Below are 26,364 nucleotides of genomic sequence, written 5' to 3' on the forward strand. Positions count from 1 at the left end.
AGGGGAAGTTAATGATTACGAGGGTGGCGTCTGGGTTGTGACGGCCTGGCGTGGGGCCAGCGCGCAGGCCACCCGCGGTGTGACACCGGCCAATTGTTCAGCGTCTCCGGGCCTCAGGCCGCTCGTCGGGAAAACGGGCCGAGTTAGCAGAGCCGCCTTGGGCTTGGCTTCACGGATAAACGAGAGCGTCCGCAGACGCGTCGGCACAGGAACGTTCACTGACTCTTGTGCTGTTTTTTCCAACTGGAAAGACGCGGGGTGTTAAAACAATTCTCCCTGCGGAACCACGTAAACTTCGAAAGGACCTGAACGCCAGGAACGGGGCGGGGGAGGGGCAGATGCTCCCGACGGCGGCTTCCCGCCGCCTCTTCGCTTCCGAAGATCAACCTCGAGCCCCTCCGGGCCGCGGCGTGCAGCGTGCGGACCCGGGCAGGGACGGGCGGGGAGCAGTGCCACAGCCCGCAGCGTCCCCCGCAGCCTCCAGCGCCCCCGGGACTCGCGGCCGCGGCCCGGGCGACAGGGACGGGCCCGGAAGCGCCGGTGCGGGGCGGCGCCCGCCGCGGTGCTGCGGTTTGCGGTCGGGAGAGACCGGGCGGGTCCGGCCGCGCCGCGGGCCCCGCCTCCCGCGCCCGGGGCCCCGCCTCCGCCATCCCTTCCCGGGGCTCCGGGCCGCGCGGTCCCAGTCGCGGCCGCGGGAGCCCGAGCCATGCGCGCCGCGGGGCCGGGGGCGCGCGCGGGGCCGGCGCTGCTGCTGCTCTGGGCCGCGGCCGGGGTGTCCGCCGCCGCCTCGCCCCCAGCGCCGCCGCTCGTCAACGTGAGCCTGGACGCGGCGCCCGCGCTGCGCTGGCTGCCCGCGCTGCGGCGCTTCGACCTGGACTTCTTGCGCTCGGCGATGGCGCACATCCTCGGGTGAGCGCGGGCGCGCGGGCGCGGGGTCGAGCCCCGGGGCACCGCGGGCGGCCCGAGTCCGCGTGCGGGCGGCGCAGACGGTGCTGCCGGCCGGGCTGTCCACCGAGCCGCTTCCCCCGCGCCCGGGACCGTCCTGCCCGCCTCGACCCCAGCGTCCGGACCCGCGGGCTCGGGGGCGTGCGGGCTCGGCGGGGACCGCAACCGGCTCGGGCCTGAGGCGGATCCAGCGGCTGGTTTGACTCCGGAGCTCGGCGTCCCCGAGGCGCGCCCTTCCCGCAGACATTCTGGGTCAGGGCGGCGTGCAGGTTGTCACCCGCCCGCTGGGCGCCGAGTCGGGGACGCAGCCCACACCCTCGAGGCAGGTCCGGCGAGTCCCGCGAGTCCGCCCCTTGGGGACCGCAGTGGCTCGCGCCGCCTCCCTGTCCGAGTGTCCTTCTCTCCCGTCCGGGATGCTGCGGGCGCGGGATGCGGGGCCTGGGCTGTCGGCCCGCTGGGAAGGGAGGAGCCCGGCACCCCCCGAGGATAAGCGCTGCAAGAACCGCCCCCCCCCCCGCCATCCAGACACGCGGGGTCGCCCCCTTCAGCCCCGCGCAGATCAGACACCCTCGCGGTTCTTTGTTTCTAGGAATAAGGTCCCCAAGTGGGTCCACGCGTGGGTCGGGAAGGCGGTGGAGGAGCTGGAGCCCTTCCTGCCGCAGCCCTTCGCCGACGAGATCCGCGGCCTGTGCGAGGTCCTCGACTACAGCCTGGCCGACTGCCTGCTGCTCAACCTGGTGTACGAGTCCACCGCGTGAGTGCCCCGCGCTGGCCGGCGCTCGTGCGGTCCCCGGGGTCACGGGCCTCCCGCCGCGTCTGGCTGGGGGGGGGGGCATACTTCCAGGGTGATTAAGACAGGGTGGTGACGGGCTGCCCGGAAACCTCCCGCGCTTCCTCTTCCCCTCTCGGGGTCAATCTGAGCAGCAGATCATGAGCGTTGACAAGGAAACCAGCTTCTCTGACCTCAGCCTTGAACTTTTCCTCCACCCGGAGCCCGTCTTTCTCCCTCCACCCATTCAGATGATGTCCTGCTTTCCAAACTCTAAACTCGACGTGTACTTTAACAGAAGTTTTTAGAGCTCAGGCCACTCTCGTACGGACCGTCTAGGTATCCCAGGGACCCTGCACCCTTATAATGCAGGGGGTCATCCCCGCACTCATCTGCCCCCCTGCGTCTATACCTCAGTGTCTGCATGGCCGGAGAGCCTGTCTTCCCTTTCAGAGTCTGCACCCTCCAGGGTTGGGGTCACAGGGAACGTGGTTCTGGCTGAGGCAGAGCCAGTCTTTGGGGGGCAGGTGGGCAGGATAAAATGGCACACGGAAGTGAACGTGTCTAACAGTGTGTTGATCCCATGGAAAGTGCAGGGAATCTTAAGGCTTATTGGCTCAGTGGTAGGTCCTGGAGCTAAGAGAGGTTTGACCTGGTTTCTACCTTCAGGAAGTACTGTTTTGCCACCAGACCAGCCTTTTTTTTTTTTTTTTTTTTAAAGATTTTATTTATTTATTTGATAGAGAGAGATCACAAGTAGAGAGGCAGGCAGAGAGAGAGAGAGGGAAGCAGGCTCTCTGCAAGCAGAGAGCCCGATGTGGGACTCGATCCCAGGACCCTGAGATCATGACCTGAGCCGAAGGCAGCGGCTTAACCCACTGAGCCACCCAGGCGCCCTGGACCAGCCTTTTCTAATGACATACTTAATAGCTTTTGGCTGCCAGGAGGTATGGGGGGAAAAGGGGTTCTTGGGATAAAGCAGCTTTAGCCTCCTGGTGTCTTGCCTGAACCCCTGGGCAGGTTAAGAAGCGCAGAGTAGGGGCGCCTCAGTGGGCCCGTGGGTTAAAGCCTCTGCCTTCGGCTCAGGTCATGATCTCAGGGTCCTGGGATGGAGCCCCGCATTGTTCTCTCTGCTCTGCAGGATCCTGCTTCCTCCTCTCTCTCTGCCTGCCTCTCTGCCTGCTTGTGATCCCAGTCTGTCAAATAAATAAATAATCTTTTTTTAAAAAAAGGCACTTTTCTCTTTAGGGAAATGTTTGAAGACACAGATAAGACACAAACTTGTTGAATGAACCAAGTTAGTTTTGCCCTTCCTCATCTCCCACCTCCATCTTCTTCCTGTTCTGACATGTGACTTTCTCAATTAAAAAAAAAAAAGGTTTTACTTCCACTTGTGGTGTTGTTGTTAGAGTCTATGTATTCAAGCAGATTTAAGCAACAGTTCTAGTAAAAACATTCTGACGTTTGGATTTGAAATTAAGGTACACGCTGAATTGCCTGACAACCAAAAGCGCCATCAGACACCGTTAGAATTCACAAGGGGGGTTGCCTGGGGGGCTCAGTCAGTTAAGCAGAGTGAAGCTTCTGCCTTTCGCCCTGGTCCTGGTCCTGGGGTCCTGCGATCCTTGCATGGGCAGGGTCCCTGCTCTGCGGGGAGCCTGCTTGTCCCTCTCCTCTGCCGCTTGCCCCTCTCTCTCGCTATCTCTGTCTCTCAAATAAATAAAATCTTTAGTAAAAAAGAATTAACAAAGGAAATGTTCTGTTCACATTTCCGATGTGAGGCTTTTTGAATCCGAATAATACCAGCTACCTTTACTGAGCCCACTGGGCTCGGGCACTGAAGACGCTTAGCACCATTTGCGTAGGAAGCAAGCGCCAGAAGGAAAAACTCGCTAAACGACCGGGGCCTGGTGAGAGGTCAGAGCCGCTGCTTTCAGAGCTCCCGTGTCTCCCCTGAAGCCCGCAGCTCCCCTCTTGTTCCCATGCTTGTGGGCTACCTCACGCTAAAATGTTTGGCTTAAGGGGTGCCTGGGGGGCTCAGTCGGTTGGGTGTGTGACTCTCGATCACAGCTCTGGTCTTAAACTCGGGGTCGTGAGTTCAGGCCCTGTCTTGGGCTCCATGCTGGGCATGCAGCCTACTTAAAACAAACTAACAAACAAAAAAAATTGGCTTGACTTGGAAAGAGTGTGGTCTTGCCAGTTTTGAAAAATTCTCTGGGAGACATTTCCACACACTTTAGCCATTTCCAGGTTTTGTCAGCCCCCTTTTTGATATCAACTCTTTGAGGATCAGGAATCTTGGAAAAAATTAAGTACTAACCAGACTTCCTTTTTTAAACAAACACAAAAATTAAGTAACATTCATTTTCTCCTATGATAAAAGTAATATGTAGTCATTATAGGAAGTTAGCAAATACAGAAAAGGAGAAAAAAATCAACCACACTTCTTTGCTCAGAAGAACTCAGGATACTCCCCTCCATTTGGCTTGCGTGATGGACATCTCTTTCCCCAGAACTGGGCATGCTGTGCGTAGGTATTTTTCCACAGACCATTACATATTCTCAGAAGAAACACTTAGGTATCTTAACAAACCTCTTCCTCTTTTCCTCAAAATACTTCTCTCCAGCTGGGAGTTCTTTTTTTTTTTTTTTTAGATTTTATTGATATATTTGAAAGACAGACAGAGACAGCATGAGCAAGAGGGGAGGAGGAGGAGAGGAAGAAGCAGACTCCTTGCTGAGGACAGACCTGGATGGAACGGGACAGAGCCAGATGGCCCTGGGGCTCGATCCCAGGACCCTGAGATCATGGCCTGAGCTGAAGGCAGATGCTTAACCCACTGAGCCACCCAGGCGCCCCAGCTGGGAGTTTTAAAAGATCTGCTTCTCTTATGAGCTCTGTGTAGGGAACCCTGATGGCCACAGGGAAAGTGCCAAGCCTCTAAGAGTTGACTGTTTTCCCTCAGGACAAACTGAAACATTTGGGAGACAGAATGATTTAGTGCTCTGAGAAATTCATAAAAGAGAAGTGAATTTGAACTAACTTTGAATGGTATGTTCTGTGGACTACATCCCGCCAAACAGAGGAATAAGCAAAGTTCCGAGGGCTGGCTGAGCCCGAAGAGTCAGTTTCAGATTTATTTCTTGATTAAAAATTTTACTTATTTATTTGAGAGAGAGACAGCCAGAGAAAGCATGAATGGGGGCAGAGGGAGAGTGGGAAGCAGGCTCCCCTCTGAGCAGAGAGCCCAAGGCAGGGCTCGATCCCAGGACCCTGAGACCATGGCCTGAGCCGAAGGCAGATGCTTAACCGACTGAGCCACCCAGGCGCCCCTCAGTTTTAGATCTAGGATGAAATTCTCTTTCCATACGTTTTCACCGCCATGTGTGCTGAGGGCAACATTCTGGTAGCGGTGAGTGAACCGTGATGAGGTGTGTCTGGTTGTGCTTTTCGCCTTGAGTTGGGGCTCCGTATGCTTGCACAAGGATCACCTGTCACATGTATCCGTTATAAGACTTGTTTTACTGTAAGGATTTATTTTTTAAATGAAACCTCATTCTCCTTTTTCTTATTTTTTCTCATTCATTCATTTTGTACTCGTCTATTTTCTCAGATTCTGCACCAGTATTGTGGCTCAAGATTCCAGAGGCCACATTTACCACGGCCGGAATCTGGATTATCCTTTCGGAAATTTCTTACGCAAGCTGACCGTGGATGTGCAGTTCTTAAAGAACGGGCAGGTAGGGTTCGCACGCGCTAAGCCTGAGCAGTCAGAGACTGGCCAACCAAAGCTAGCAGTGGCTGGGACGGATGGTCTGCTGCCGAAGTGTGTCACTGGTTTAAGGTACAGAAAACATCAAAGTCCTGGAAAAGCAAAACCTCGGGAGGTTTATGTCCATTGCGCTCCTGGAAAGAAGGGTCATTTACAATTACGGAGCACCTACTCATTTCCTTATGGAAATCTCTGTCTGAATGTGACCAGTCATCCACGTCCGCTCTCCCTCTGCTTTCCCGTGCTGAGGAGGCTTCTGGAATAGGGGGGGGGCGGCATGGTGTCCCGGCTGGAAACCGCCAGCTTTGAGGTCCGACCGTCCTGGGTTTGAATTCTGCTTCTGTCGCTTGCTTCCTTTGAGAAGGTGGGAAATCCTTGGGACACGTTTTGCAGACTCCAGCTCAGAGAGGTGAATAATCAGCTTACGGAGGTAGTCGTAAAGGTTACGTGGCGTGATCTGCGCAAAGCACGGATAAGTGCCTGATCAGTTGTGGCCACATCATAAACTGGTCCTTCACTCCATAAAGTCTGACGGGCCCACAGCACTCTCCTAAGTGTGATCTTTAAAAAATCCTCCTTAGATCATTCTATTTTCATCATAGAAATATAACCTAATATGTACTGTTTCAACATTTCTTTGTAAACATCTGGAGTTTAAACATGTAAATATGTACTGTTTTTTCACATTTCTGTGTAAACATCTGGAGACAGTCTTTTTTCTTTTAAAGATTTTATTTACTTATTTGACAGAGAGAGACACAGCGAGAGAGGGAACACAAATTCGGAGAGTGGGAGAGAGAGAAGCAGGCTGCCCGTGGAGCAGGGAGCCCGATGCGGGCCTTGATCTCAGGACCCTGGGATCATGACCTGAGCCGAAGGCAGGCGCTTAACAACTGTGCCACGCAGGCGCCCCTGGAGGGACAATCTTTTTTTTTTTTTTTTTTTTTTTGACAGACAGAGATGACGAGTAGACAGAGAGGCAGGTGGGCGGGGGGGGGGGGGGGAGCAGGCTCCCTGCCGAGCATGGAGCCCGACGTGGAGCTCGATCCCAGGACCCTGAGATCATGACCTGAGCCAAAGGCAGCGGCTTTAACCCACTGAGCCACCCAGGCGCCCCTGGAGGGACAGTCTTAATCAGTGTTCATTGAGTACACAAAGCGCGTTATTGCCAGGAAACAGTGTGCTAAAGCCAGATTTTGGTTTTGGCGGATACTGTTTAAGGACAAGGACTATATTTCCCATGTTCTTTGCATTTAGGAGTTGAGTCACAAATACTATAAACTCATTTAGTAAACACTCACTTGGTCATCTGGTTTTACAAACAAAACTTTTTCTTACAAAATCTAAAATAATGCATAAATACTTAAAGCAAATGTTTCTCATTTTTCTGTTTCATTCCTTTACTTCACCACTGTTAACAATTTGGTTTATAGGGCGCCTGGGTGGCTCAGTCAGTTGGGTGTGTCTGCCTTTGGCTCTGGTCGTGATCCCAGGGTCCTGGGATCGAGTCCCTTATTGGGATCCCTGCTCCATCTGGACCCTGCTTCTCCCTCTGCCTCTCTCTCTTTCTCTCATGAATAAATAAATAAAATCATAAAAATTTTTTTAATTTAGTTTCTAGCTGAAGAATTACTTCAAAAATGGTTTTAAGTGGTAACAATGACAGAACACACATACATACTAATTTCCGAAAGGAAATCTGCTGAAATGTTAGCATTTCAGTGGGACTATAATTATTTTCACTGACTACTTTATGCTTTTCTGCATTATCTACAATAGGCAAAAAATCTTCTAAGTAGACAGAGGAATAAATGCAGTAAAAATAAATTATTTCAACAGTTCTCTCTAGAGCTCACCCTGTTTTGTTTTATTTGTTTTTTAAAGATTTTACTTATTAGAGAGCAAGAACAAGCAGTAGGGAGGGACAGAGAGAGAGAGGGAGAAGCAGACTTTCTGCTGAGCAGGAAGCCCAATGTGGGACTTGATCCCAGGACCTGGATATCATGACCTGAGCAGAAGGCAGGAGCTTAACCCACTGAGCCAAGCAGGCACCCCTAGCTTCATTCTAACTGTTAATGCTTCGTTTGTTCCTGTGTGTCCTGGAGCGCCCGTGAGAACTGGTCAGCAGGCACGGCTTGGCTCCTAGTGCTCAGGTTATCATTAGGAAATCTAGCAGTGGACACGGAGTATTGTCTCTCTGCTGAGGGCTCAAGGCCAAGAAATTGTGCTAAATTAAGAACAGGTGATCCACAAAATAATTCATCCCTTATTCTCGAATATTGTTCATAATTTTTAAAGGATTTTTACATATAATTCCTCCTTAGACGCTCACCGCAGCCACATTTGTGCCCTCTGAGTGGGCACAGATTGACATTTTCATCCGCACTTTTCCCGTGAGAGGCCGAGACCTCACCCGGAGAACGTTGCCCCCCAGCTCCCAGGGGGGCGGGGGCAGCAGAGGCAGGACCAGAGCCAGGCCTCTGGCCTCCTAGTGCCTTTCTTCTCCCCAAACTCCGACTAGGTGTGATTCAGAGTCTCTTGCTGTAGCCAAGGGTCTGCTTATGTTAACTGATTTAGCAGGGACAACAGAAAACATGGACGTTTAGAAACAAAGACAGGTTTTCAGAGCCGCAGGATGAAAGAGCTGGCAAATTATATCCCAGAATCATTTATCATCAGGTGTGATCAAACATCTTGGAAACTACAATGTGATTCTGCCTTTGAAAGCTTAATTTGCTCTTTCCTTCAGGAGTAACCCTGATATGAGTGTCAATGTGTCATGCGAAGAAAGTGACAGTATAATTACTTTTTCCCTTCGTGTAATTACATTTTGTAAAGGCTTTAGCAGCGAGGTAGAATTAGGCCCATTTTACTGCTGTGAATGGAAATGGCAAGAATTCAGAGAAAGCCCTCGATGAGCTGGGTGACGGTCACTCATAAAACTAGGGCCACTGCATTTTTTTCTTTGTAATTTAGCCACCTTAAATTATTTTTTACAACTAGATGAGGTAAAACTAGATGATCAAAAAGATTACAGACTTAAGATTCAGCTTTATTTATTTATTTATTCATTTTTATTTATTGGGGAGAGCATGAGTGGCAGGGAGGGGCAGAGAGAGAGAGAGAGAGAGAACACAAGCAATGGGGAGCAGCAGGCAGAGGGAGAAGCAGACTTTCTGCTGAGCAGGGAGCCCGGCGATGTGGGGCTCCATCCCAGGACTCTGGGACCATGACCTGAGCCAAAGGCTTAACCGACTAATCCAATCAGCTGCCCCTAAAATTTAGCTTTCAAAGGAAAAATATTAACTCAGGCCCATTCCTTTCTCAAAATAAAAAGAACAGGCACATTCTGTCTTTAAACAGTGAAATCTGGTATCTTCAGTAGCTGCTCGAGTGTGATTTTTCTCATAGATAGTGGTCTCCCGCAATCACAGGAGCGTGTTACCTTAAGTTAACGTGGAAGTGTTCCCTATAACTCACGGGATAACCACGAGGATAACATGAGAGATACATGTAAAATAGTCTTTCAATATTCAAAATTTAGGGGGGTCTGTGTGGCTCAGTTGGTTAAGTGCCTTCTGCTCAGGTCATGATCCCGGGGTCCTGGGATGGAGTCTCGCATGGGGCTCTCTGCTCAGTGGGGAGCCTGCTTTCCCCTCTGCCTGCAGATTTCCCTGCTGTGCTCTCTCTTTCTGTGAAATAAATAAAATCTTTTTTAAATTTTTAAAAATTAAATATGATTATGGCTGACAAACAGTCTCACTTATTTCCTCTTACCTCATAGAGCTTACAAGATGCATGACTTAGGGAGCTCCTGGGTGGCTCAGTAGGTTAAGCCTCTGCCTTCGGCTCAGATCGTGGTCTTAGGGTCCTGGGATCGAGCCCCACATCGGGCTCTCTGCTCAGCGGGGAGCCTGCTTCCTCCTCTCTCCCTGTGGGCTTCTCTGCCTACTTGTGATCTCCATCTGTCAAATAAATAAAATCTTAAAAAAAGAAAAAGATGCATGACTTATGATCAAGTCAACACAAGATTTTAGTCGGAGCCCCTCTGCTATTTTGAGGATAGAGTTTCTTTATCTTTTGGAGTGCATGGTCCCCTTTGGTGCAGCCGATGGTCCCATATCCGAATGTTTTATAATACATAAAATAAAATGCATGGATTACAAAGAAAATCAGTTATGTTGGAATACAGCCATTTCAATGTCATACTTTTTCTCAATACATTAAGTAGTAAATTTTAGCTGTGCGTCTAATAACTCCCATAATGACAGTTATGAATGGTATTTCAGGACATGTAATTATGCGATGTCAAGGTCGATATGGTAGCATTATATACGTGAAACTATCTGCTGTGTCTACGGCGGCAGAGTCATGGGCACCACTGTGACAACAGGATTTGTCGAGTGTGTCTGTTACGGAAGGAGTGACATTTCAGTTAGAAATGAGTGAAAATAAAGATGTACCTTCTTTCCCATGCAAGATCACAGACCTACTGATTTCTAGCCATGGCACCCCCAGGTCAAACCTCTCAGAAGGCAATTTAGGAGTTTTTATTGTGTTGGCACCTATAAGGAAAAAACTCCATGACGGGGTAAAACAGACGACTTCAATGTGTGTTTGGCGGGAATGGCAAAATGATGCCTGTCTCTCGGTTGCAGGTGGCATTCACAGGAACCACGTTTATTGGCTATGTAGGAGTGTGGACCGGCCAGAGTCCATACAAGTTTACAGTTTCTGGCGATGAACGAGGTAATCAGAGCAAACTCCTGGACATTTCAGCTCCGTTCCTGGTCAGTTGTCCGCAGGTAGTTCATCGGCTGCCCCAGCGGAACATGCAGATGAACCCGGGCTACACCGCCAGCAGGGACCTGCCGGCCTAGGCGGGGAGGTGGGTGGTGTGCCCCGAGCAGGGAAGATGATTTCAGGGGGTGTGAGCGCTACAGAGAGCGCGAAACGGGGCGCCTGGGTGCTGCAGGCATTTGATTTCAGCTCAGGTCACAGTCTCAGGGGAGCGAGATCAAGCCCCACGCCAGGCTCCACACTCAGCACGGAGCTGCTTCAGACTCCCTCTCCCTCTGCCCCTCCATCGTGCTCTGTCTCTCCCTCTCAAAGAACCAAGTCTTTTTAAAAAAGAGAGAGGGAGAGACGGCCACACAGGGAGACGTGATGGAGGACGAAGGCGGGGGTGGGGCCGGTGCTGCAGGTCACGTGATCCAGGACCCAGAAGCCAGGGGAGTTCTAGAAACAGAGCATTCCTGGCCGATTCCAGAAACAGAAGATGGTGGTGTGGTTGTCGCACTGGGGACTGGCGTTGCAGGCGGAGAGGAAGGCCGAGGCCGTGGTGAGGGTCAGGATGGGGCGTTTGGATTTTCGGTGTGATGGTGCAATGGAAGCCCTAGGAGGGCTTTAGGCCGGGAAGCGAATCCCTCGGGCTGCTCCCTAGAAATCGGTCTTGGGGTGACATGGAAGCAGAAGGTGGTTAGGAAGCTGCCGCAGTCATGTAGAGTCTACGTGATGACATCCCCTGGCTGACAGCTATAAAGCCCTCCACAGCTTACCGGCACCTTCTGGTCACTTTTCTCAGGGGACCTTCACGACGGTCCTGTCAGACAGGCCGGGCTGGTCGTACTGACCCCGCTCAGGAGGCGGAGGAAGCTGAGGCTGGGGGGTGGTGACAGCTGGCCGGTGGAAAGGCGGTTCTCAAACTGGTCCCCCAGGTCTGGTGGTTATACGACTCCGCCAGCGGTCCCCAGGTCTCGGGACATCAGTCAGCTCCACAGAGCGTGGCAGACCCAGAGGTCCACAGACGCTGTGTCTGTCCTCAGGAACTGGGAGCTGAGCTAAGAAGAAAGTCATAAAGTTGAGCGTTGGTCGCTGACGTCATGTGGCCTGTTCCTTGGTTAAGTCTCCTCTTACCTTTCTATGCAAGGTTGACGGGAGGACGCTGGCTGAGGACCTGACAGGGTCCAGTGCTCCGTTCCTCATCCTAATGGGTTTCTAAAGCATCTTCTCAAAGTCAACAATGAGTGAGACTGATTCTCTTTCCTTTTTGGAAAAGATTTATTTATTTATTTTAGAGAGAGAGCAGAGGGCAGGGACAGAGGGAGAGAGAGAATCCTCAAGCAGACTTCGTGCTGAATGAGGACCTGGGCACGGGGCTGGGTCTCAAGACCCCGAGATCATGAGCTGAGCCGAAATCCAGAGTCGGCTGCGTCACCGACTGAGCCCCGTGGGTGCCCCACTGACTCTCGACCCGTGGTGCTCAGACCACAGATGACACTTACTAAGGTTTTGCACAGAATGTCTGTCAACAAGTGTGTGTTCCCAGGCTGGGCTTTGTTTCCATCATTTTGTGACTCAAAATGTTTAACAACGGGTTAGTAGAACCTAAGGTACGAGCAGTCTAGAAATAACTGAATTTTTCTGTGACGTGCGCATTCAATGAAATACTGTCAGACTGCCTTTTTAATACTTATTTTAGCGAAAACTAGTTCTATTTTAGTCTGCTACGAGGGAGTTAAAATGCCTGAACCCTAAGGTAAGATGTCTCTGCCAGTAGAGATCAGATGTTCGGCTAAGTTTCTGGATGTTACAGAGACGGCCAACACCCACCCCCCTGGGAAAAGGGAGGGCTGGGAGGAGGACCCACAAATGGGGTAGAGTTTGGGGAGGCGTAACCTCCCACCTGGCAGGTAAGGTCTCAGCCTCGAGAGCCAGCCTGCCCCGTGCCTGTGTCGGGCTGTCACTCGCTGGCTTGGCGACCGCCCCCAGGGTGCTGGCCCTACGCCTCAGTGTCCTCACCTGGAGAGCGAGGGAGGAGGTTGAGCTGCTTCGTGGATGTGAAGCTCCCAGAGCCCAGAGCAGGGGCCGTGGAGCACCTGCCTGTGTTGTCCAGCTCCAGCCCGGGAGCACCAGCTGCCGCCTCGGTCCCTCCACGGCGACAGCTGCTGGTGGTCGCGCCCCTGCACGCTTCTGCAGAACTCTTGCTCTTCCCTTTTCCCCTCTTCTTCTGCTTCTTCTTTTGTAAATTTTATTTATTTTGTTTTTTCAGTGTTCTAAGATTCATTGTTAATACACCACACCCAGTGCTCCATGCAATCCGTGCCCTCCGTAATACCCACCACCAGGCTCCCCCAACCTCCCACCTCCTTCCCCTCTAAAACCCTCAGGTTGTTTTTCAGAGTCCATAGTCTCTCATGGTTCTTCTCCCCCTCCAATTCCCCCCAGCTCCCTTCTCCTCTCCATCTCCCCATGTCCTCCATGTTATTCCTTATACTCCACAAATAAGTGAAACCATATGATACTTGACTCTCTGCTTGACTTATTTCACTCAGCATAATCTCTTCCAGTCCCGTCCATGTTGCTACAAAAGTTGGGTATTCATCCTTTCTGATGGAGGCATAATACTCCATTGTGTATATGGACCACATCTTCCTTATCCATTCGTCCGTTGAAGGGCATCTTGGTTCTTTCCACAGTTTGGTGACTGTGGACATGGCTGCTATGAACATTGGGGTACAGATGGCCCTTTTTTCACTACATCTGTATCTTCGGGGTAAATACCCAGTAGCGCAATTGCAGGGTCATAGGGAAGCTCTATTTTTAATTTTTCAAGGAATCTCCACACTGTTTTCCAAAGTGGCTGCACCAACTTGCATCCCACCAACAGTGTAAGAGGGTTCCCCTTTCCCCACATCCTCTCCAACACACGTTGTTTCCTGTCTTGCTGATTTTGGCCATTCTAACTGGTGTAAGGTGATATCTCAATGTTGTTTTAATTTGAATCTCCCTGATGGCTAGTGATGATGAGCATTTTTTCATGTGTCTGATAGCCATGTGTATGTCTTCATTGGAGAAGTGTCTTTCATGCCTTCTGCCCATTTTTTGACACGATTATCTGTTTTGTGTGTGAGTTTGAGGAGTTCTTTATAGATCTTGGATATCAGCCCTCTGTCTGTACTGTCATTTGCGAATATCTTCTCGCATTCTGTGGGTTGCCTCTTTATTTTGTTGACTGTTTCCTTTGCTGTGCAGAAGCTTTTGATCTTGATGAAGTCCCCAAAGTTCATTTTCGCTTTTGTTTCCTTTGCCTTTGGAGACATCTTGAAAGAAGTTGCTGTGGCCGATGTCAAAGAGGTTACTGCCTATCTTCTCCTCTAGGATTCTGATGGATTCCTGTCTCATGTTGAGGTCTTTTATCCATTTTGAGTTTATCTTTGTGTACGGTGTAAGAGAATGGTCGAGTTTCATTCTTCTACATATAGCTGTCCAGTTTTCCCAGCACCATTTATTGAAGAGACAGTTTTTTCTACTGGATATTTTTTCCTGCTTTGTTGATGATTATTTGACCATAGAGTTGAGGGTCCATATCTGGGCTCTCTACTCTGTGCCTCTGGTCTATGTGTCTGTTTTTGTACCAGTACCATGCTGTCTCGGTGATCACAGCTTTGTAGTAAAGTATAGTATAGTAAAGCTTGAAATCGAGCAACGTGATGCCCCCACTTTTGTTTTTCTTTTTCAACATTTCCTTAGCAATTCAGGGTCTCTTCTGATTCCACACAAATTTTAGGATTGTTTGCTCCAGCTCTTTGAAAAATGCTGGTGGAATTTTGATCGGGATGGCATTGAAAGTATAGATTGCTCTAGGCAGTATAGACATTTTAACAATGTTTATTCTTCCAGTCCGTGAGCATGGAATGGTCTTCCTTCTTTTTGTGTCTTCTTCAGTTTCTTTCATGAGTGTTCTGTAGTTCCTCGAGTATAGGTTCTTTACCTCTTTGGTTAGGTTTATTCCCAGGTATCTTATGGTTCTTGGTGCTATAGTAAATGGAATTGATTCTCTAATTTCCCTTTCTGTATTTTCATTGTTAGAGTGCAAGAAAGCAACTGATTTCTGTGCATTGATTTTGTATCCTGCCATGTTACTGAATTGCTGTATGAGTTCTAGTAGTTTGGGGGTGGAGTCTTTTGGGTTTTCCATATAAAGTATCATGTCATCTGCGAAGAGAAAGAGTTTGACTTCTTCATTGCCAGTTTGGATACCTTTCATTTCTTTTGCTGTCTGATTGCTGTTGCTAGGACTTCTCGTACCATGTTGAATAACATTTCCTTTTCCCCTCTTCTTGCCCTCACTCAGCCCTGACCCATACCTGTTCCTCTCCTGGTTTTCTGTGTCTCAGGATCTGATACTTCTTTCTGCTGCACTGATTGGACCAGGAGAATCTTTTGACCCCTCATTCCTGGGTCTTAGCGCCACTGCCCAAACCGGACTGTCCCTTCCAAGTCCCTGGGAATGTGTACGTACGTTTGTTTCTGGGGCCGCCATGAAACCTGTGCTTTATCTCTGAAAACTGGATGCCAGTGAAAATCACTCTCCATCCACCAAATCTTCTCTCCCGTCAGCTTGAAAGAAATAAGATGGAAGGAGTTTTAAAACGTGGCACTTGGGCAACAATTCGTATTTATACATATTGTTTCTTCCTGAACTCGGCAGACAAAGGCTGGTGGTGGGAGAATGTGATCGCTGCCCTCTTCCGGGGACACTATCCGGTCAGCTGGCTTCTCCGCACGGTGAGTACTTGTACCGTCGAGCCCCCCATACCCTCACTCCATCTTCCGTGCGGTCATGTTGTAGCGCTCTATGTCATTTAACGACTTTCACATTGACATTCAACAACTTTTCCATAAACAACATTTACTTCAGGTAAGAAGTTCCTTGAAAGGATGGGCATCTGAGGGTTTGCAGAATGCATAGGGATAAGAAGTATCAAAGAAAACAGAGCTGGACACTAGTTAGAGTAGTCGCTATAGATTATAAATTTCTGGTTATAAACTAGGTTGCGGACATGTCATGTACAGCATGGAATTCTAGTTAATAATACTGTATCGCATAAGTGAAAGTTGTTAAGAGTAGATCTTTTTTTGTTTGTTTAAGAGTAGATCTTAAAAGTTCTCATGCAAGAAAAAAAGTTTTTGTAACTCCGATTGCGTACGGATGTTAACTAGACTTGTTGTAGTGATCATTTTGCAATATATGTGAATATTGAGTCATTACATTGTACGCCTGAAATAATATAATGTTACGTGTCAGTTATACCTCAGTACAAAGAAGTCAGTGGTAGAGACAGATTTTAGTCGGTACTGTGCTGTTGTGGTAGGGAAGAGTGCCCAAGCTGGACGAACTCAACTTTGATTTGTACAGAGGTGACCGGTGTTTTAAAGGGAGAACGTGGGAATAGAAAAGGATGTGAACAGGGGCCCAGTAGAGTTGGAGAAGTGAAAAATTATGGAAAGTGGAAAAGAGGGCTTGTCCATCAAACCAGCTGGGATTGCTAACTGGTGCTCATCAAAGTTAGCCTCCTGCCCTCCTGCGGAGACTGGAAAACAGGGGCCCTGTCTTTTGTATTTTAATTTTAAACTTATATCTAAAAATGTATTCATTGAACAAAATAAAGTCAAATACGCATATAAAACTTTGTGCTACCAGATGTACAGATGTTTTGGGGATCAAAATAAATGTTTTATGAAAGTCACTCTCAAACGACAGGATTCTCTGAGTCGTAGTTTTTCAAATGAAATACTTCACTATACTTCATTTTATTTATTTTATTCATCCTGAGAAGTGTACTCCGTAACCCCCATCATTTGTTTCACCCGCCATCCGCCCACCTCCACTCTGGTGGTCATGACTTCTCTACAGTTAAGAGTCTGTTTCATGTTCTCTCTCTCTCTTTCCCCTTTGCTCATTTGTTTTGTTGCTTAAATTCCACATGAGTGAGTAAGTTCATATGGTATGTGTCTTTCTCTGATTTCTTTTGTTTAGCATAAAACTCTCTAACTCTACCCATGTTGTTGCAAATGGCAAGATTTCATTTTTGATGGCTCAGTAATATTTCTGTGTGTGTGTGTGTGTGTGTGTGTGTGTGTGTGTGTGTGTGTGTGTACCACCTCCTTATCCATTCATCCCTCAATCTGTCAAGGGACACGTGGGCTGCTTCCATAATTTGGTTATTGTAAATAATGCCGCAATAAATATAAGGGTGCATAGATCTTTTAAAATTAGTGTTTTTGTATCCGGTGGTGGAATTAGTGGATAGTAGGGTAGTTCTATTTTTAATTTTTCGAGGAAGATTTATACTATTTTCCACAGTAGCTGCCCTGGTGTGCACTCCCACCAGCACCGCAACGTGGTTCCTTTTTCCACATCCTCACCAATACTTGTTTGTTCTTGTATTTCTGACTTAACCTTTCCGATAGGTGTGAGGGGATCCCTCACTAAGCGCTGGCTGGGACAAGCAGTCAGTTCTTCCCACAGCCTTGTTTTCTCAGGCAGGGGCTAGGAGAGGGGCCAGGTCACCTTAGGGATGTAGCCTGGAGCTATTAGAAACTGTGTATTTCTTTTCTTTTTTTTTTTTTAAGATTTTATTTATTTGACAGACAGAGATCACAAGTAGGCAGACAGAGGAGGAAGCAGGCTCCCCGCGGAGCAGAGAGCCCGATGCGGAGCTCGATCCCAGGACCCTGGGACCATGACCTGAGCTGAAGACAGAGGCTTTAACCCACTGAGCCACCCAGGTGCCCCAGAAACTGTGTATTTCTAATAAACTGTTTGTTCAAGTCGTTATAGGCCAAGGTAAGGCCTTATCAAGCAAGACTGCTCAGAAGAGCCAAAGTTTGGTCAAGGAGGGAATCTTTGTTAGAGGCTACAGTATTGGGCTACTATAGCCTCCTAATCTTGATAACTGTTTGAGATAAGAGAACTGTAAACTTTGGGGCAGATAAAAATGTACCCCCCTTTTATTTAGAATCTCCATTTGCAAAGATCAGAATTTAGCAAAACAAAGGCATTAGAAAGTAGTTCTGCACACAACAAAAAGAAAGTTTGCTTTAGTGACCTCTTAGCAGAGTTCAGGCCACATACAAATTGTAATTTGAGGACATTTTGTGCAAGGATCTGGCCCTGCCCAGCTTTAGCCTTTTTGGCTCTTCTTTGCCTTGCTCTAAATGATCTTTGTCCCTCTGGACCTGGAGGTCTCCTCAACTTCCTACCTGGGTACTTCCTAAAGATGTTAACAAACTGTGTACCCTTCATACATTTTTTTTAAAGATTTTATTTATTTATTTGACAGACAGATCACAAGTAGGCAGAGAGGCAGGCAGAGAGAGGGGAGGAAGCAGGCTCCCTGCTGAGCAGAGAGCCCAATGCGGGGTTCGATCCCAGGACCCTGAGATCGTGACCTGAGCCGAAGGCAGAAGCTTAATCCACTGAGCCACCCAGGTACCTCTCCTTCATACCTTTTTAAGATGACTCTAAAATTTTCATCATAAGATGCAAAAAAAATCCAGAGTATTTCAAATGTTGCCATTTAAAAATAAAAGTAGAATTTGAATCTAACCGGTAAAATCTAAACACCAAAATAATTTTTAAATGTTTTAGATAAAATTTACCTACAGTGACATGCACAGATCTTAAGGGTTTAGTTCCATGTCTTGACAGTTGTACACTCATTTATCCACCCACGTAGGCACCAATAAAACAAGACACAGAACATTTCCAAGTCCCTGGAAATTTCCCTTCAGTTCTCTTCTCACCAGTGCCTCACAGCGTCTGACACCCTCCTCCAGTGAAACACTCTGACCTCTGTCACCACAGACAAGTTGGCCTGTTCTAGAATACGTTTAAGAGAAATCCTAGAGTACAGACTCTCTCTCACACTCTGCCGGATACTTTCCTAATTCATCCCTGTTCATATCCCTCGCTCATTCGTTTTTATTACTGAAGACTATTCTGTTGTATGGCTATGCCACAATTCATTCGTTTTCCCATTGATAGACATTGGGTTGTTTCCAGTCTTGGGCCGTTGTGAATAATCCTGCGATAGAATTCCCGGTACAAGGCTTCTAGTCAACATGCATGTCCATTTCAGTTGAGTAAATGCTTAAGAGCGGAATTGCTGTGTCATAAGGTCGGTGTGTATATGTGTGTGTGTGTGTGTGTGTGTGTGTGTTTTAAGACTGTATTTTTTGAGGCGCACCTGGGTGGCTCAGTGGGTTAAGCCGCTGCCTTCGGCTCAGGTCATGATCTCAGGGTCCTGGGATCGAGTCCCGCGTCGGGCTCTCTGCTCAGCGGAGAGCCTGCTTCCCTTCCTCTCTCTCTGCCTGCCTCTCTGTGATTTCTCTCTGTCAAATAAATAAAATCTTTGGAAAAAAAAAAAAAGACTTTATTTTTTGAGAGGGAGAGAGGGAGACGCAGACTCACCACTGAGCAAGGAGCCCAATGTAGAGCTCAATCCCAGGACTCTGGGATCATGATCTGAGCTGAAGGCCATTGCTTAACCATGTGAGCCACCCAGGCACCCCAAGGGCGGTATATATGTAATTGAGGTATAAATCTGTGGCTTTCACGTGTCATACCATTCATGCATTTAAAGTGTACAACTCCCCGGTTTTTAGCATAGTCAGAGTGGTGCAACCATCTCTACAATCAATTTTAGAACATTTTTGTTCCCCTGGAAAGAAATCCCGAACCCACGAGCAGTCACGGCCAGACAGATGAGGTGCTCGTCCCGCCCTGACTCTGCCACCCGAAGGAAGCAAGTCACCGCCACCTTCGGGATTTCTTCCTCATGTTCTTTGGCATTTTTCTCACCGGATTCTGTTGGAGGCAGTGAATTCTTTGATAGTTGTCATGCGATAGTTGTGTTGTTGACATAAAACAATGTCCCTGACTCCTGTTGCTTCCCTTTATAATTTTGCTGAGTTCAGAACCAACCACTTTAGCCCTAAATACCTCACCCCTCACAGTCCCATGTTTACGGGAGGGGAAGGTCCCAAAGCCCTGCTCCGGGTGGATGGTTTATGGTGCCGAATAAGGGCACCTTTGCAGACGCTAATATTTTGAATGGTGCTTTTGTTTGACTTTACCACGACCCCTGACGCTGTGCCCGGCAGCATTCAGGATGGGTGAGCAGAAAACGTCCTTTCCGAGAGCGGTTGTGAAGACACAGGCAGGAAGGGCGGGCTGTTCCGCAGATGAGCTTGAGCAAAGAAGGAAGCCCCTTACCGCCCCTGCCACAGCCCTGGGAAGCTTCACGAGCCCTGGGGGTTTCTGAACACCCTGCTCACTGCTCTGATGTAGCGAGCTGTCTTCTGTCTCCAGCCTTTGCCAGACTGTTCCACTGAGCCAGAACTTTCTTCCCCACCCCCCGCCCGGCCCCACAACCACCGCTTGGACCCGCCTCACTTCCCTTTGTCCCTTTGGCCTCAGCTTGAGCAATATCCCCTGGGCTGCTTTCTAATGGCCTGGGCTACGCTGGGTCCCCTGCTACGGCTTTTCTCCCAGCTGCTTCTCCCATGTTGACACCCCGTGCCCTGTGTCACCCCCGCCCGTTGACTTCCCTGTCACTCTTGGAGATCTGGAGTGAACAGGTTAGGTCAGTCGTAGTCACTGTTCTGTCCCCATGCCGGCACAGTGCCCAGCACGTGGCAGGTATTTAGAAAGGACTTGTTGAAAGACCAAAGGACTGAGGACACGGGGGCAGTCCTGGGTGAAGGTGACCTGCCTAGAAAGCGCGTGGCGCACGGTTGGTGAACCGGGCCTAGAACTTGTCAACGGTTCTTCCCTTTTGTGAGAAAAGTCCCGCGACTGTCGGCTCTCCACGGAGCCCTCATGACAGGAGGTTGAAGTCTAGTACTTGAAGGGGGTAGCCGTGGCTTAATGTATCAGGAGAGTGTGCTTCGGCCCGTTTGTCCTTCAGCTGGCACGGATCGCTGCCGTGGGAGATGACGCTAACGCACGCTTGTCTTCTCGTTCAGACCTTGAGTGAGTCAGAAAACTTCCAAGAAGCTGTGATGAAACTGGCTAAGACTCCCCTGATCGCTGACGTCTATTATATCGTCGGGGGTACGTCCCCCCGGGAGGGAGTGGTCATCACGAGGAACAGAAACGGCCCAGCAGACATCTGGCCTCTGGATCCTTTAAATGGAGCGTGAGTAGAATTAAGGCCCTGGTCATTTTGTATCCATCATGTTTTTCAACTAGTGAAACTAGAGGTATTTTTTCATTTTCCTATCTTTTTCTTCTTTGGCTGCGTGCTGAATGACCTTGGGTAAGACGAGGTGTTGTGCTCTGTTGTAGGTGGTTCCGGGTTGAGACAAATTACGACCACTGGAAGCCAGTACCCAAGGAGGACGACCGGAGGTAGGCCTCTATACACTTTTCGGTTTCCAGTGTTTCCTTGGGGTCGGGAGAATGTGCCCTTTATAGGACGAGAACCAGAGAGGACTTCAGGCGCTACCCCTCCCAGAAAATGTACCTGGGTGCCCTCACCCACGGCTCGGCCAGACTGGGAGAGTATGGGGAGGGCTTCTTGGCAGCTGGGGGTTGGAAGGGAAGGTCGGCCCTGGCCTCAGGGTCAGAAGGCCTGTAGCCACCCCTGGCTCTTCTAGGGACTCCCTGGGTAGCTCCCCGAGCCTCTGTTTGCTAAGCTGTAAAAGGAAAGAATCGAAGTTTTCCATGTAAGACTTGTTTGGAAGGAAAACATTTGCTTTAAATAAATAAATAAATAAACCCGTTAGGGGCTTTCTTTGGTCCTTCTAAAATTTTTTCTTTAAAGATTTTATCTATTTATTTGACACACAGACAAGAGACAGAGAGAGCACAAGCAGGGGGAGCAGCACAGAGACAGGGGGGAAGCAGGCTCCCCACAGAGCAGGGAGTCCGACACGGGCCTCGATCCCAGGACCCCAGGATCATGACCTGAGCTGAAGGCAGACGCTTCACCGACTGAGCCCCCCAGGAGCCCCTGGGCCTTTTAATTTTAAGCGTTTTATAAATCCGTGCGTCCCCAGACAACGGGCAGTTAGGTATTTCCTCCTGGCTTGACTGCCCCACATGTTTAGTGGCAGCTGTTTAATTTCGTAGCAATACATTTTCACCTTCCCAGCTTCCCGGTGTGCGCACGGGCCTGATGGTTGAATTAATTTTACCGCGGTGGTCTGAGACTAGGCAAGAAGCAGGTTTGGGGGCCAGAATCTGCTTTGGTGAAAGGGAAGTAAGGCAGCTGAGCCTTGTCCTGGGAGCCTCAGGATGAGAGCTGGTGGCCTTCAGGGTTTCCTGAAAGGCCCAGTAACCTTTGACCCTTCTCCTACAGGACGCCTGCCATCAAAGCCCTTAATGCCACCGGCCAGGCCAACCTCAGCCTGGAGAAGCTCTTCCAGGTAACTTACCACGCGGTGATGTCCTCCTCTTACCCAGGATGTTCGCTGTCTTTGTTAACAGTGATTTTTTTTTAAAAAAGAAGAATGTAAAATCTCTGAAATCAAGCCAATGTGGTAGGTAACAGTGTCCGAGTCAGTTTCACCTGGTTGAAAACCTTTTTAAGAGTTTATTTATTTAGGGGCGCCTGGGTGGCTCAGTGGGTTAAAGCCTCTGCCTTCAGCTCGGGTCATGGTCTCAGGGTCCTGGGATCGAGCCCCCCATCGGGCTCTCTGCTCCGCAGGGAGCCTGCTTCCTCCTCTCTCTCTGCCTGCCTCTCTGCCTGCTTGTGATTTCTGTCTGTCAAATCAATAAAAACATTTAAAAAAAAAAAGAGTTTATTTATTTAGACAGACAGTGAGAGAGGGAACACAAGCAAGGGGAGTAGGAGAGGGAAAAGCTGTCTTCCTGCTGAGCAGGGAGTCTGATAGGGCACTCGATCCCAGGATGCTGGCATCATGGCCCAAGCTAAAGGCAGACGCCCAACGACCGAGCCACCCAGGCGCCCCATGAAAAACCTTTTAAAGAGTCCAATGACAATTTGGCATAAAAGATTTTTTTTAAAGTTTGCCTTTTGTGATAAACGTAAGTCCTTCTTTTTACCTTCTTTTTAGGGGTTCTCAACAAATGACTTGATAATTATATTTGTTTTATGTGGTCCACTTCATTTAACGCATTAAAAATTGAAATTCTATTTATAGAATCCTTCAGACTTAACCTAAAAGGGTCCACCAGGACCCACAAGTTAGTGAGAAATGAAAGTTGAACAGAATGTATAACTAAATTTTTTTAAAAAGTCCGATGACATTTTGTGAACTGGTTTCAGCGATGGCCAAAGGATCCCTCTTCTCCTCTCGGTTTTTCTGCCTGTTAGAGACACAGTTGTGTGGATGTTCACTGTTTAAAAGGAGAAAGGATTCAAAAGTCTGTCACCCCAAGACACACTAGAGTGTTAGGTGGTTTTATTCTTCCTGTAGAAATTCTTCAACCTTTTGATATTTCTGCTTCCTCTTCATAGTCTTTGTAATATGATTTTTTTTCCTATGCAGGTTTTGTCAGTGTTTCCGGTCTATAACAAGTAAGTGACATGTTCCACGCGTCTGTCCACACATCACCCCAGAAGGGGCGACTCAACTCCCATACTCTGGCTCAGCAGGGTTCTGGGCGCCTCTGGTGCTTTCTAGGTGCTGTGGGTACAGCAGTGACCCAGGCGGAGTCCCTGCTCTCACGGGGCTAGCGTTCTGCCGGCGGGGAGTAGGGAGGAGGCAGGGAGGGGCAGAGAAACATATCATAAGCCAGGTGAGAAGCCCGTGGAGAAAAACAAAGGTAAGGAGGCCAGAGAGATCCAGAAGGAGGAGGGCCGTGATGTGTTCATCCTAAATCAGTCTGGCATGGGGACCGCCTGGCCTGGTTTTGAGCGCCTTAATCCCACTCTGTTAGAACCAAACTTTAGACACCCTTGTCTAATGGCCCTGTAACTTGCTGGGCCGTTCTGCCGCCCCCATGCTCCGCGCACACGTGATTCAGCATCGAAGCTGCTGTTTCTTTTTTGGCCGGAACCCTTGACAGGCGCATTCTGTGGGCAGTGGCTTCTCGGGTGTACAGCCCACATCGTCCTCTGATGTGAAGCTCTTAATGAAACCTAAGTGGCAGCCACAAGACTTGGACAGGAAACTCTGAAGGTCCCCTGTCACCAGAAGAGCCAGGCTGACTAGACCAACAGCTCCTCCTTGTCCCCTCAAGATGGTGTTTCGTGGCCTTAAGGACACCTAGGGTGAGCTCCTTGGGGGTGCGGACACCTTCTCTTGCTTAGTGAGTAGGGCTTGGTTTAATAAAATGAAGAGGAATCATGTGCAAGTCAAAGCCGTTTTATCTCCTAGTTTTACTCAGTAAATGCCCAAACCCAGCACTTCCGACCTCCTCCTTGTTCTCACGTCTGCTTTCTCCAAGGCACGAATACAGAATGGTCCCCTTCAGGAAACAGCCTAATACCGACAAAATCTGTAAAGCAATTTTTAGTTTCGAATACCCAATTGATTTTTTTTTCTTTGAAATGATCGTCTCTTACACAAACACAGCATAGTTTTCCTGATGGGCTCTGCAAAAACTTTCATATAGAAGTACTGTAAGATTCCTTAGCTGTTACGACATTTTCAGAACTGGCGGTGGTCTTTCATTTTGTACCATAATAGGAATATATCTTCAAATTGTCCCTTTGAAAGTTTTTTTTAAAGATTTTATTTATTTATTTGACAGACAGAGATCACAAGTAGGCAGAGAGAGAGGAAGGGAAGCAGGCTCCCTGCTGAGCAGAGAGCCCGATGTGGGGCTCGATCCCAGGACCCTGGGATCATGACCTGAGCCGAAGGCAGAGGCTTTAACCCACTGAGCCACCCAGGTGCCCCTCTCCTTGTGTAATTGAAAACCCAGGAGGACTGCATTTATTTTTTTTAAAGATTTATTTATTTATTTTAGAGAGAAGAGTGCATGAGTGGGGCGGGGGGGTTGTTGCGGAGGGAGAGGCAAAGAGGGGAAGCAGACTCCCCGCTGAGCGGGGCTGGACCCCAGGATCCTGGGATCTTGACCTGAGCTGAAGCCAGGAGCCCTGCGCTCAACCGACTGAGGCACCTGGGTGTCCTGAGGAACCGTATTTAAAGGATATTCACCACTGAGCCAGAATTAACACAGATTCCGGACTCTTAGGCCCTTTCCTTGCAAGGAAGGCCGCCCACTGCGTGAAGGTCTCGGAAAATAATTGCAACATAAACCACTCGATGCTGCCCCCTTGTGCCGCGCTGTAAAATTACACCCACCTGCCGTGGAATTCCATCCTCTGATGGGTCTCTAAGCGGAGAAAATGCTAAAAGAGCGATGGAGAATAGAATGATGGCCAAAGTAAGCAAACAGCTGAAGTCCTTCTTCAGGGGATCTCCATTACCCTTGGGCGAGCGCTACGTGTACTTACAGTGCTGTCTTCAGCCCAGTGTGCAATTTGGGCCACTGTTTCTTCCTAATCCCGAACAACCCAACTCTCCCTCAGTGCCACAGTGTGAAACTCTGAGGAGTCCGAGAATTTTAAATTTGAACGTGGCCTTCCCCAGCGTTGTCAAAATAGAAAGGAGGGACTCTGTGCGATCGCTCGAATTATAAATGTTAAACATTCTGACGTACGTAGGCTTCTCTTTGTATTATTTTCTAGGTCCCGAGGGTTAGGTTGGTATTTTTTTTTTTTTCCTTTTTGGAATATTAGAGACAATGGCTTGCATAGAAAAATCTCTCTCTCTGTTCTCAGCTACACAGTTTACACGACAGTCATGAGCGCCGCCAGCCCAGAGAGGTACATGACAAGGATCAGAAACCTGGGTTCAAAGTACGTAAGTGCAAGAGTGGGTTCAACCACGCTATGAACGTTGTGTGCGTCTGTTGTGTGCTCGTTTGGGCACGTCGGTGGGTGTGGGCTGGTGTTTCCCGCAGAAGACGGGAGCATCTTTAACATCGGCACGTACGGAATATCTTCTGACACACATCTGGCAAACGGTTGTCACTGTATCAGGTTAATGTCACTATGAGGGACTTACTTGAATGTGTTGGTACGAGAGCTCATCTCATGCCCAGGGCCCTTCGTCCCTTATCTGGACCTGCTCTCAGGGCGAGATGTTATGTCTTCACGGACACAGAAGGGGACATAATTGGGAAGACTTGCCTGTCCCCAGAATAACAGTGAGGCGGGCCCAGACCTTTGCCACCCGAGAAGACAGACAATGAAGGCAGGGACCGCTGTAGGATTGGTTTCAGCGTGGGTGAGCCCATCGGCTAGGGAAGGGCATGAGGAAAAAGCAGGCGTCCTTTTTGCTGTGCCTGAAACCAAACTGAGGTGCTTTTCCCTAGTGCTGGGGTTTTCTGGAGAAGTGTCAGCCCGGCCTGACGTTCGGGTCGTTGCTCATCATGATGGTGTTACACATCGGTGTTTGAATTAAGTCCATTCATTTTTCTTCCCTTATAGATGATTTCTTAAAAATGAAGTTCTGGAAGAGCTCTGCTTTAAAAAACAAAACAAAGCGGGAGGATTGAATTATTTTAGGTACGACACAGGTTCCTTCCTCATTAAGCTTCTCAGGCTTGGGAAGCAAGGGCAGGAGGAGGGCTGCAGCTCGTGCCCGGGATGTGGGCGGCGGGACTCCTGCATTCGCTTCCCTTCATTGCTTGCCTTGACCCGCGCTAAGCTCTGTCTCTACCGACTCGAACAACTCAAAGATACTTGGTCTCAGAGGTCAAGCCGCTTCTCCCCACAACACGGAGCAACGTTGTCCGACCTCAGCTGAGGAAGAAACGAGCTGGCCCGACCTCTTTGTCCCTTACGCAGTGCTTCTGGAAGAGTCTGAGAGAAAAAGGTTCTTCTAAAAGAAGTGGGGAACTGTAGCCTGGATAGAGCCTGTTCGAGGGTCTGTTAGTCGGAGCTTTGCTCCTGTGTTTCCCTGGGGTGGGAATCTCACTTTCCATAATGTGTCTAACGTTTCTGTATCAAAACCGATGGGCCTCCTTTTTCTAAATAGCTATTTTCTTACTGCTTTTTGAAAATAATGTGAGATGTTGGGAAGGAGAATAAACACTTTTCCAAGACA

General features: G+C 49.0%; 1 protein-coding gene across 3 annotated transcripts; it reads left to right on the forward strand.

Moving 5' to 3' along the window:
- The first annotated feature begins 639 nt into the window (after window positions 1-639).
- On the forward strand, window positions 640-26,364 carry NAAA (N-acylethanolamine acid amidase). 3 transcript variants are annotated; one of them, XR_006816667.1, is made up of 12 exons: window positions 643-909; window positions 1,535-1,699; window positions 5,329-5,455; window positions 10,146-10,236; window positions 14,981-15,057; window positions 20,302-20,474; window positions 20,624-20,686; window positions 21,639-21,705; window positions 22,792-22,820; window positions 25,035-25,112; window positions 25,746-25,823; window positions 26,011-26,364. XR_006816667.1 is itself a non-coding variant. In XM_045993219.1 (11 exons), exons 1-11 carry the CDS (start codon window positions 707-709, stop codon window positions 25,747-25,749), a joined length of 1,077 nt encoding a protein of 358 aa, XP_045849175.1. In that variant the 5' UTR covers window positions 645-706; the 3' UTR covers window positions 25,750-26,364. The 3 variants fall into 3 exon arrangements, 2 of the variants coding, with proteins under 2 accessions (XP_045849188.1, XP_045849175.1); XM_045993219.1 differs by having other exon boundaries at window positions 645-909; window positions 25,746-26,364; XM_045993232.1 differs by lacking the exons at window positions 25,035-25,112; window positions 25,746-25,823; window positions 26,011-26,364 and adding an exon at window positions 23,312-23,969 and having other exon boundaries at window positions 640-909.

Source organism: Meles meles, chromosome 2 (assembly GCF_922984935.1).
Source record: "Meles meles chromosome 2, mMelMel3.1 paternal haplotype, whole genome shotgun sequence".
Lineage (NCBI taxonomy): Eukaryota > Metazoa > Chordata > Mammalia > Carnivora > Mustelidae > Meles > Meles meles.